Source organism: Phasianus colchicus, chromosome 22, assembly GCF_987193195.1.
Source record: "Phasianus colchicus chromosome 22, bPhaCol1.hap1.1, whole genome shotgun sequence".
NCBI lineage: Eukaryota > Metazoa > Chordata > Aves > Galliformes > Phasianidae > Phasianus > Phasianus colchicus.
The window spans coordinates 6934469-6944604 of NC_143457.1; the positions used below are offsets into that span (position 1 = coordinate 6934469).

General features: G+C 63.4%; 2 protein-coding genes across 3 annotated transcripts; both read right to left on the reverse strand.

Annotated features, from left to right (window-relative positions):
* Positions 1 to 236: 236 nt before the first annotated feature.
* On the reverse strand, positions 237 to 6984 carry ACOT7 (acyl-CoA thioesterase 7). 2 transcript variants are annotated; one of them, XM_090122934.1, is made up of 10 exons: positions 6846 to 6984; positions 6382 to 6499; positions 5784 to 5940; positions 5087 to 5178; positions 4869 to 4983; positions 4516 to 4530; positions 4175 to 4261; positions 2656 to 2772; positions 2267 to 2451; positions 237 to 854 (listed from the first exon to the last, which is right to left on the reverse strand). In XM_090122934.1, the coding sequence occupies exons 1-10, from the start codon at positions 6896 to 6898 to the stop codon at positions 750 to 752; spliced, it is 1044 nt and encodes a 347-aa protein (XP_089979060.1). In that variant the 5' UTR covers positions 6899 to 6984; the 3' UTR covers positions 237 to 749. The 2 variants fall into 2 exon arrangements, with proteins under 2 accessions (XP_089979060.1, XP_031469229.2); XM_031613369.2 differs by lacking the exon at positions 4516 to 4530.
* Positions 6985 to 7662: 678 nt separating this feature from the next.
* On the reverse strand, positions 7663 to 9392 carry HES2 (hes family bHLH transcription factor 2). The gene is made up of 4 exons (XM_090122991.1): positions 9329 to 9392; positions 9162 to 9257; positions 8860 to 8950; positions 7663 to 8793 (listed from the first exon to the last, which is right to left on the reverse strand). Exons 1-4 carry the CDS (start codon positions 9383 to 9385, stop codon positions 8600 to 8602), a joined length of 438 nt encoding a protein of 145 aa, XP_089979117.1. The 5' UTR covers positions 9386 to 9392; the 3' UTR covers positions 7663 to 8599.
* Positions 9393 to 10136: the final 744 nt, after the last annotated feature.

Sequence of the window (10136 nt, forward strand, 5' to 3'; positions counted from 1 at the left end):
CGGGCGGGACAAGGATCGCCAAGCCCCCTCCCCTGACCCGCCCCGCCCCCCGCTGCGCACTGCGACCCCCACCCGGGTGCTGTCCGCCGGGTCCCGCCCGTAAGGACCGGGGGGATCCCGACCGCCCCCAGGGGAGCGTCCGCGGCTCGCAGCACGGCCTTTGGAATAAGCTCCAAAGCAGCACCGCTGCTGTTGCTCGAGAACAAAAAAAAAGTGACACCCGTTTTATTTCAGTCAAAGATGACAGACTTTATTTATGTCACAGTATTCCTTAAATAACTCGGATGCGCATAGAGAAACTACCTAGAGATTTCAATGGAATGGGCTGAGACATTCAATACAATACTTGGTCGCGTTTATAGCTGCGAGTATCATAAATAAGCTTTGGTGTACGTTTTTAGGACATACTGTAAGTGTAACACAGCATCACAAAGACTCGAGGCCTCGTGCATCCCTCCAGCCGCCACGTGCGCCCGCTCCGCTCCGACACAGGCAGCTTAAACCACAACACGGGGTTCAGAACGACAGAGGGATGGAGACGCTCCCGGCTGAGCCCGCGGGAGCTCCAGAGCCATCTAAACCACGGGGTGGGGGTGGGAAGCGGCACAGCCGGCGTGGCACAGCCCTCCTGCAGCACCAGATCCGCACACGAGCCCTGCTCCGGCGGCACGGCCGCGGCACGAGGCCCCGCACACGCAACACAACACGAATGGGGACGGGGAGGTTTGGCTGAGCGGCGCGCGGGGCCATCAGTGCTGGGCAGCCTGCTGCATCTGCGCCTGCCGCTTGGCTTTCGTCTGCAGGTATCGGCCCTTCCCTTCCTCAAAGCGCCTCTTCTCCTCCTCGCTCTCCGTCTGGCAGAATGAGAAGAAAGCAGTGCCACGAGCATTAGCTTAATTAGGAGCCGAACGGGCAGATCTGACGCGTGGGCAAATTGACACAGCCTGCTGGATCGATACACGCAGCTCCCTCCCAGCTGTCGGGCTCAGCGTCGCCCACAGCAGCGTCTGGAGGCTTGGCTGCATCCTCGTGCTCTGAGCTCCGGTGGGCACACACCCACCACAGCCCCACACTGCGGCCCCACCACCCGGATGTGCTCCCCTGCAAACCTCTGCTCCACTCTGAGTGCCCCACACAGCCCCCACCCCACAGCACAGATGCCCTGAGGGTCTGCAGGCAGTGGAGAGAAAAAAAGAAATGCCATCACTGCACACAGTGCGGCTCCCTCTGAGAGCTCGTTAAAGATGCATTAGTCTGAGCTCCGCCGGGACAATGGAGATTAATAATTAAATTACTGCCAGCATGAAGATGCAACTGTGGCTGCCCTGCCTGGACTGCATGGGCAGGCAGTGCAATCACAGCTGAGAGCTGCACTCACCTCAATGCCAAAGCCATGCAGGAGCGACCCTGGCACGGCAGCACTGCGTGGCCATGGGCTGCCCCACTCTGGCGACCTCCATAATTTGGGATGTCACACAGAGACCCGGCTGGAGCCGCATGGTCCAGGAGGGATGAGCAGCACTCTCAGCTCATGTTTAGGCTGCAAGGCAGTGCACCAGGAGCCCCCCACCACTACGGCACCACCAGCCCCAGCAGGATGTATCTGCAGCAGCAGGTTAACAGCGAGCAGCACACTTCACCCCAGCAGTGTGCATTCCCCAAGCTTTTCAGCTGGAGCCAGGAAAGCGCCGAGCAGGGGATGGATCCTGCTGGGACAGCACTGCACCTCCTGCTGCGGGAGCTGAGGTGGGACAAAGCTCCATGGAACGCAGCTGGGATGGCTGATTTTTAATTAGCCAACAAAATACTCTGAAACACCAGAGCACAGAACAGAAGGAGACCACAGAGCACAAAACATTCATCGAGGAGCAGCTCCCAGCCGGCAGCACCCAGAGAGCAGAGGAGCATGGGTGGCTGTGGGGAGGAGGGAGCTGCGGAGCCCAGCGCCAGGTTTTCCTCCATCATCAGAAAGGAAAACCCATCTCTGCGCTGATGGTTTTCAACCAGAAGGAATTACAAAAACCCACCCTGCAGCCTGGCTTGGAGAGGCTTGCTCAAGCCTATGTTTTTCTACTGAATAATTCAAGGAAGAGGTTTTATTGGACAACGAAGCCCTGAGGGCATCACATGAAAAGCCCAAGTATGGAAAATATTTGGTGTTTAATAAACAAGCAGCCTGAAAGCTCGCATGCTTGCAGCAGAGCAGAGCGATAGCGCTGAGCCATGAGGAAGCAGCGAGCTCCCAGCTCCATCCCTGTGAGCTTACCAGCAGCTGCGGCACCGGCAGCGGCTTCCCCTCCTTGCTCAGCGACACGTAGGTGAAGAAGGCGCTGACGGCTCGGTACCGCTCCTGCGGCTCGTCCACAAACGGGTCGGCATCCACAAAGACTTCGATTTCCATGGACTTATTGCTGGTGAAGGTCATGCGCCCGGAGATGGTGATGACGCTGCCTGCGGGGCGCAGAGCGGCAGCGGCACCGCACTCAGCCCTCGTGTGCAGAGCACTGGGAGCCACGGATGGATGCGATGCCCAGTGCCACCTCCCATGCATCGGATGCTGCCCACCCCAGGGCTGCTTTCTGCTTTGCCGACCCACCACGCACCGCGGGGCCCACCGAGGCTCACAGAGGTGCCCAAGCCGTGCCCAGCTCTCACCTTTCTTGATCTTCTCATGGAAATTGATGGCATCCACGGAGGCGGTGACGATGTTGGTTTTGCAGTGACGGGCGGCCACGATCCCAGCGACCTCATCCATCAGTTTCATGGTGACCCCTGTGGGGGGAGGAGAGTGGCTGTGACACGGCTCAAACACTGAGCTTCCAAAGCCTACAGACCATGGAGCGCACAGGTTTCCCCCTGAAAACAGCCCCCAGACCCACAGAGCAGCACAGCCACATGCCCCAGCTCTGTGCACACTGCATGCCCCTACTGCTGCTGCAGTGATGGATCCCCCCCTGCCCATCCCTGCAGAGCTGCCAACCCAGAGGAAATCACTCTGGCAAATTACAGTCATTTCACACGCAGTATTTATAATCCAGGATTTGCAATTTAAAAGATGGCACCAAAACTGTAGGATTTACAGTTTGACTATGTCAGTTTCCTGGACTATTTTAATAAACAGGGAAAAAAAAATCCCTATCTGGCTCCGAACATCTCCAAACATCTGGTGCTGCAGATCTTTCCAAACGCAATATTTAACTGCCCATGGATCTCAAAAGCAGTGACAGCACATTGACTGTCTTTGAAGGATCTATTCTTAACAGCGTTTCTTTTCAGATATATATATCAAACCCTTCTCAAAGCAGGGTGCTGCCCAGCATGCAGCAGCCGTGTGCCATGCCGGGTGCTGAGCCTCACTGCACCGGCCTGGATGGCAGCAGCACCGCCCAGGAATGCAGAGTTGCCATAGCAACTGCCCATTTTTATTACTGCCAGGATGGTGCCGGACCCCCGGGGAGGAGCGGTGCTGCCCAGCCCTCCCCAGGCCATGTCACTGCTGGTTAAGTCATCGCCGTCTGCACACTTCATTTCCTTGCTAAGGAGCAGGACAGGAGCTCTGTGCAGCCCCAGCAGTGCATCTTCACATGGTGGGATGTTTCCCAGACCCTGTGACTCGCCCTGCTGCTATTCTTACCCAATCTGCCACCTGGTGCTAATTAGACCTCACAGTTCCTAATTAGACCTTGAAGTTTGGTGGCATCTCAGCTCTGCTCTTCAGAAGTGAGCCTCAGAGCTCTCACCCTGTGCTGCAGATCACCGCCCCGCTGCCCTGCCCAGATACAGCCGGAATCCGGTACTGCTGCGCTCACAGCTCGGCTCGCTGTGCAGACAGCACTTTGTAGGTAGATGAGAAAATTGCACGCCTCAATTATCCTCACCCTGTTAGCCCATTTGCTGCTCCAGGCTCCCGGGGGCTCATTCCGGCTCTCTGCGAGCCGATTACCGCACACGGTGCCATTAGGCAGTGCTCAGGGACTGCGAGCGCAACGCGGGAGAAATGAAGTAAATGGTGCATTATAATTGTCACCAAACAAGGGCTGCAGACACCAGCTGCAAAGTGCCCACGTGCCAGAATCGCTTTTCTTCCCCTCCACCAAAGCGATGCTGAATCCCACAGTGTGCCCAGGGACTAACCCGGTGCCAGGCCCCACACGGAGCCATGCTGCTAACTCACCTCCATGCACAAAGCCCAGCAGCGTGCAGTCCGACGGGCCCACCAGGTGGATCAGGCTGGACTGGCTGTAGCCCACTGTGTGCGGCTCTGCTCATGGGGAAACACAGCAGGGTCAGCACAGCCCAGCCGTGCACCCCTGAACCCTATGGGTGATGCTGCACTGGGCTATGCAAACCACAGTGCTTCCATATCAGGACCCCCAGCCATGCACACACTGCTGTCCACTGACATGTGAGTGCCATTAAACCTAAGTGACAGAAACTGTGGACAGAAAACTGGTCCCAGTGCCTCACACCCGACCTCAAAGGTATTGCCCACTGCGCGCCGTGCCACAGCCTTACCTTTCGTCTGCCTATCTGTGAGCATGAGGAGCAAGGAAGAAAAGGCATTTAAGCAACGTGCATTATTAATTACTGCCCAGGTGACCCAGTTCCGTCCCTGTATGTCCATTTCTAGCCTGGGTTGCACTCTAGGATTGGTTTTTCTGGCTATGCTGGAGCTGTAAGCACTTGCATGCCCCACACCTGGCCCCGCAGCTCCGAGCACACAGCAGCACAGCAGCATTGCTTGCACGCAGTGAGCTGCAGAAGCCTGGCTCTGTGCCCCCAGCTCAGCCCCCCACCTGCCTGCTGGACCCCAGAGCCCACAGTCACCATTTGCTCCGGATGACAATTGCTGACACCAGCCTCACTACCTGGGTTGATCACTGGGAGGATCACATCACCATTCCTCTGCTTGGTTTCCAGCCGATCCAGCTTCTGCTCCTCATAGCGCTTCCTGCCCTCATCCTCCTGCTCCTTGTGCATGTACTGCAGCCAGAGGCACATGGCGTTGCATTCCCTTATGGCAGGGACAGAGACCCCCATCTGCCATCCGAGCCCACACTGCGCCCGGGGCCACCAGCAACCCTACCTGGATGGGGGGCACCTCCACCACCTTGTTCACATTCTTCAGGGACAGCGGCACATACCACAGCGTCGCTTTGTTCGTCACCTTCTTGGCCCCTGGAAGAGGGAGGGCAGTGTGAGTGAGGCAGGGAGCAGTGCCATGCAGCCATGTGGCTGCAATGGTGTTTGGGAATGCAGTGCATCATCACACCAATGGCATCCCAACAAGCCCAGCTGGTTACCATGGCAACTGCAGGGAAGGGCTTTTGTCAGGACAAAGCTGGAGATGTGTGCAAATGATCCCATCCTTTCACCAAAAGCAGCAGCCACACCATCAGAGGCCACAGAGCTGTGCCTCCACTTGCCCCTGTCCCTCCTGCCCAGCCCAGCCCGGTGCTGCAAGGGGCAAAGCCCAGGTATCAGCATGTGCTCCCAGCAGTCATTTCCCCAGTGCTTTGAGGACTAGGAGGCATTCAGACCCTGCCTGGAGTTTGGGCTGCACCAAAAACTTCAGAGCAGAGCTTAACCCGGGAAGTGGCACAGAAAGCTCTGCGTGTCACCAGGCAGCTGCTGCGGGGCACCCACAGTGCCCTGTGTGCCACGGCACAGCATGCTGGGACCCAGCAGCAGGGATGCTGGCAGTGAATGCAGCCCTCTAGTGTCCGGGTTGCCATCCTGGCACGCAGCAGCAGCAGCACCCTGCCCTTTTGTGAACCATTTACCTGTTAAAATGTTTTCAGACATCACGTTGACCTGGACTTCCACGGAATGCTTGGAGGTGTAGGTGATCTCGGCGCTGACATTGGCCACCTCTCCGATGCACATGGGTGAGAGGAAATCCGTCCGCTCCACGCGTGCCAACGCAGCCACGCAGGGCTCCTGGGGGTTCAGCACCACAAGGTCAGGATGCAGTGAGGGGGGGAGCACCCGGCACGGTGCACTTAATGAAAAGGAAGAAGAGGAGGGCACGGAGTCACCACAGCCCGGGGAGCCCTGAGAACCGAGGCTCAGCACCCGCTGTGCCCCCAGCGCTGCAGGGTTCTCCCTTATGCAGAGGCACAGGAAGCAAAAAGCCTTCCAGCAGCAGGAATTGGGCGCACAGCAGCAGGGTGGCTGCACAGCTGCGTGCTCCCCCGGCAGCAGAGCAGGACAGGATGGGCAGGCACAGAGAACCTCGTAAGGAACCGCTTTCCTGCCCTGCCCGCGCCTCCAGGCTTCTCTGCGCGTCTCGAACCGAAGCAGCACGGCAAGGCAGGGCTGCCCACGTAGCACAGAACGGAAAAAGGGGCGAACGCGGCGGACCCTCCCGGCCCCGCTCACCCCCTGCCCGGAGTTGCAGTGCCGGGTGCTGATGATGGCTCCCGCCTCCTCGATCATCTTCAGCACGGTGCCGCCGTGCACATTGCCCGCGATGTTGGCGTCGTCGGGGCGCATGATCCTGCGGAGGCAGCGCTCAGCGGCGAGGGGGTCCCGCCCCGCCATGCCGCGCCGCACCGCGCCGGATGCCGGAGACGTCAGCACGTGGCGAGCGCTTCCTGCCCGTCTCCGTGGTAACCGCCCGGTACCCGCCGCGCTCGGGCCGCCCCCCGCACGGCGCCGCGCCCCGGCCCCATCCCGGTGGCAGCGCGGTACACCCCGGGACCAGCTTCATCCCGGCCCCGTCCCGGCCTCACCGCTCCGCCCCGCCCCGCCCGGCGCCTGCGGCGCACCCCGAGGGCGGCTCAAGGGCACCGACAGCGGGCGGGCGGCGGCACCGGGCCCCCGGCGGGGCGGAGCGTCGTTACCTGGAGACCTGGATGGTGGCCGGGCCCGGGCCCGCCGCGCCCCGCTCCGACATGGCGGCACCGGCGCCCGCCAGCAACGGCGTTGCGGCGGCGGCGGCGGCACTGAACCGAGAGCGCCCGCCCCACCCCGCGCCCTCCCCGCCCGTGCGCAGGGGGCGGAGCCGCCGCCGTGTCCGCCGGTGCCGCGCGAGGGCGCTGCGGGGAGCGGCGTTGTGCGGCTGCCCGGAGGACGAGGAGCCCCGCGCGTCCGTCGCGGCGCAGCGCTCGGGCTCCGCTCCTCGGGGCGGAACGGCACGGGGCGCGGCCGGTGGCCCAGAGCCGCCCGTCCGGAGCGGCAGCGCGTCCCGGCGGCGCTGGAGCCGCCGCTCTGGGTTTTCGCACGCCTCGGCCGCGGCGGACCTCGCCCTGCTGCGCCCACCCGCTGCCGCGAGGCCCCCCGCCGGGCTCCGGCGCTGCCCCGGTTGCGACAGCTCCCGCGGGCCGAAGCCGCTCCCTGGGCGCAGCCGGCACCGAGGTCGTGCCCCCGGCCCGCCCCGCGCTTCCCTGCCCCCGGGCCGCTCCCTCGGCGCTCCTCCCGTGCCCCGGGAGGGCTCTCACCGCCACGTTGAGGTCGAGACGCCCCTGCGGTGCTCCTGATCCCAGAGGCGCGCGGATCTCCCACGCTGCCCCGTGGCCGGGGGTCTCATTGCCTCCACCCGTCCCTCGGTGCACAGTCCAGCCAAAAGTGCCCAGGAGCGCAGCATCTTCACCGCCACCCCCGCCCCACACGGGGCAGAGCACGGCCATTGGCTCCCGCGCCGACCCGCGGTGCAGTATGGCGCACCCGAGGCCCGCAAGTGAGCCCTGCAGCATTGCAGACACGTGTGCATGGCCTGGGCACACTGCTCTGCTCTGTTCCCACGCTCACGCAGGGCTCTGCTTCAGCCCTTGGATGCCGCGGGCAGCGCTCAGCTGCTGGAAATGCTGATGAGCAAAACTGCTTACACACAACCGCCCCCGTGGGTGGCAGGGCTGTGGCGTGCCCAGGCAGCAGCCTTGCATGGGGCTGCCCCCATTGCCAGCTCCCCAAGATCCACATCCCAACCGAGCACTGAGCTGCTGTTGTGCCACTGAGCATGGCAGAAGGGGGCTCAGGGAGTCTGCAGCCTTCATGCCAGTGCAGCACCTGCCCAAGCAGGTGGGCACCCAGCTCAGTTCCTGTTCCCTTCTTCCCAGCACTCGTGGGTCCAACTGAGAGCTCTGTGAAATGCTGGGGTTTTAGGCAACAGGTGGCAGGTCAGCCAGTAAGAAATATGGGTAGCATGGATGCAATGCATGCCCCACTCAGCTCCTCTGAGTCCTGGGCTGTCAGAGTGCACCCACCATGGGCATCACCTCCACAGCCAGGACCTGGCAAGGCCTCCGTGTGCCCACGTATGGGGCAGGGACAAGCCCAGGCCTGGCGCAGAAGCGGGGTGCAAACGCTGCCAGGCCATTGCATCAAGGGGCCCGTGCCATAGCTTGCCTGGTAATTAGCCGTGGCTGTGGCTGCAGGTTGACCACACTGGCTGCCAGGGCTGCTGCTGACACCTCACAGCTCCCAGGCAGGTGCGGTGCCACACCAGGGGTGGGAGTGGGAGGCAGTGCCGGCGCTGCTGGGGCAACTGCTGCTCAGCTTTGGCCAAAGGTTTATTTGTACAAAGGGCTGGGGGTCCCCCGGCCGGCGGCGGGGTCTGTACAAATAAATAGGGCTATGTACAGCTGTGTGCGGGGGGCTACCAGGGCCTCCAGAGTGGGGTGGGGGCGGCGCAGAGCGGGACGGCAGGAGGCGACGGGGCCGCCTTGGGGTGGGCGGGCGGTGGAGGCTCCGGGAGGCGGTGGCGGGGGGGGAGCGGCGGCGCGGGGGCCAGCAGAGCGCCCAGGCCGGCCAGGCAGGCGCGGTATCCGGCGCGGAAACTCTCAGAGGGCTCTGCAGAGAGACGGCCGTGAGCACCGGGGCGGGCCCCAACGGGCGGGGGGCGGCTGGGGGGCTCACCTGGGGCCGAGGGCGCGGCCGGCACCTCCCTCAGGAACTGCACGGTCATCTCCAGGATGTCCGCCTTCTCCAGCTTGGAGTACAGGGAGCTCTGTGGGGGACGGTGGTGGGCACCGGGCACCGGGAAGGGGGAGCGGGGATGGACGGGGCGGACAGAGGGCGGGCACGAATGAGGCATCGGGTTGCGCCGACGGGAAGGACGGGCGGGGATGGGGAGGGGGGAAAGGGTCAGACGGGGACAGAGCGACGTGAGGGGCAGGGGGCGAGGAGCGGGGGGCGCAGGGCCGGGCCGCGGCACTCACGTCCTTGCAGACGAGCGGCAGGATGAGCGTTTTGAGCTGGTTGAGGCTCTCGTTGATGCGAGCACGGCGGCGTTTCTCCAGGAGGGGCTTGAGGGTCTGCGGGGAGAAGAGGCCGTGAGGGCGGCCCGGCATCGCCGGAGGCGGTTCTCGTGCAGACCGGAGCTCACCTTGCGCAGCTCGGCGGGGCGGCGCGGGGGCTGCGGGACGGCGCCCGGCGGGGACATCGCGCTCAGGCGCTCCGGCACCGCCGACGCCTTTATGAGCCGCCGGGCCGCCCCGCCTCCGGGCTCCGTGCAGGAGGCAGAGCGGAGACAGTGAGGCAGGGAGGCAGGACGGGCGGGTGGGCAGGTAGGGAGGGCAGGGCGTGCAGGTAAAGGAGCAGGCAGGGCGGGGGGCGGGCGGAGGGCGGCCCGGCCCCGCCGCTGTCCGCCGTGCTGGAGCCGGCGCCGCTGTCCGCGGTGCTGACGGAGCGGGGCCGAGCGGGGCAGGGGTCTCGGCTCGACCCCGGTGAGCGCCGTCGGTCCCAGAGGCGCCCGCCCCGCGCTGCCGGTGCCGAGAGGAAGGAGCGCTGCAGACCACGTGGGGACCGCTGGGAGTGGGGGCAGACCGGGGTCCTCACTCTGCAGACACCCGAAGGGGCCCTCCGGGCCTTGACCGGCAGCGCCCGGTTCCCTTGCCGCCTCTTTCCTTCAGCAGGAGCGTGGACCCTGGTGCGTGACTCCTGTTACAGCCGCAGATCTGAAAGAGACTATTTGGTCTCGAAAGCTTCAAATCGGGGCTGAAACGCAACCGCTGCAGCTGCGGCACCAAAGGCTGCTGAGGGGCACGGCGGCTCCCGCAGGCCGCCGAAAATCCTCAACACCCCGCGCAGAGGCGCTGCGCTCCGCAGCCACACTCCGGGAACTCGGAGCAGCTCAGCCTGTGCCATCCGCCGGGATGGTTCTCATCCCAGGAGGTTGCGAGGTCTCGGGAGTA

Bases quoted from the DNA above. Each gene is read 5' to 3' on its own strand.
- ACOT7 (XM_090122934.1), bottom strand. From the start codon at position 6,898: ATGTCGGAGCGGGGCGCGGCGGGCCCGGGCCCGGCCACCATCCAGGTC. The intron at 5,941-6,381 runs GTGAGCGGGGCC...CTGAACCCCCAG, and splicing joins ACTGCAACTCCGGGCAGGGG to GAGCCCTGCGTGGCTGCGTT. The intron at 855-2,266 runs GTAAGCTCACAG...TCATTCTGCCAG, and splicing joins TGCCGGTGCCGCAGCTGCTG to ACGGAGAGCGAGGAGGAGAA.
- HES2 (XM_090122991.1), bottom strand. From the start codon at position 9,385: ATGTCCCCGCCGGGCGCCGTCCCGCAGCCCCCGCGCCGCCCCGCCGAG. The intron at 8,951-9,161 runs GTGAGTGCCGCG...CGTCCCCCACAG, and splicing joins TGCCGCTCGTCTGCAAGGAC to AGCTCCCTGTACTCCAAGCT. The intron at 8,794-8,859 runs GTGAGCCCCCCA...GTCTCTCTGCAG, and splicing joins GGCCGCGCCCTCGGCCCCAG to AGCCCTCTGAGAGTTTCCGC.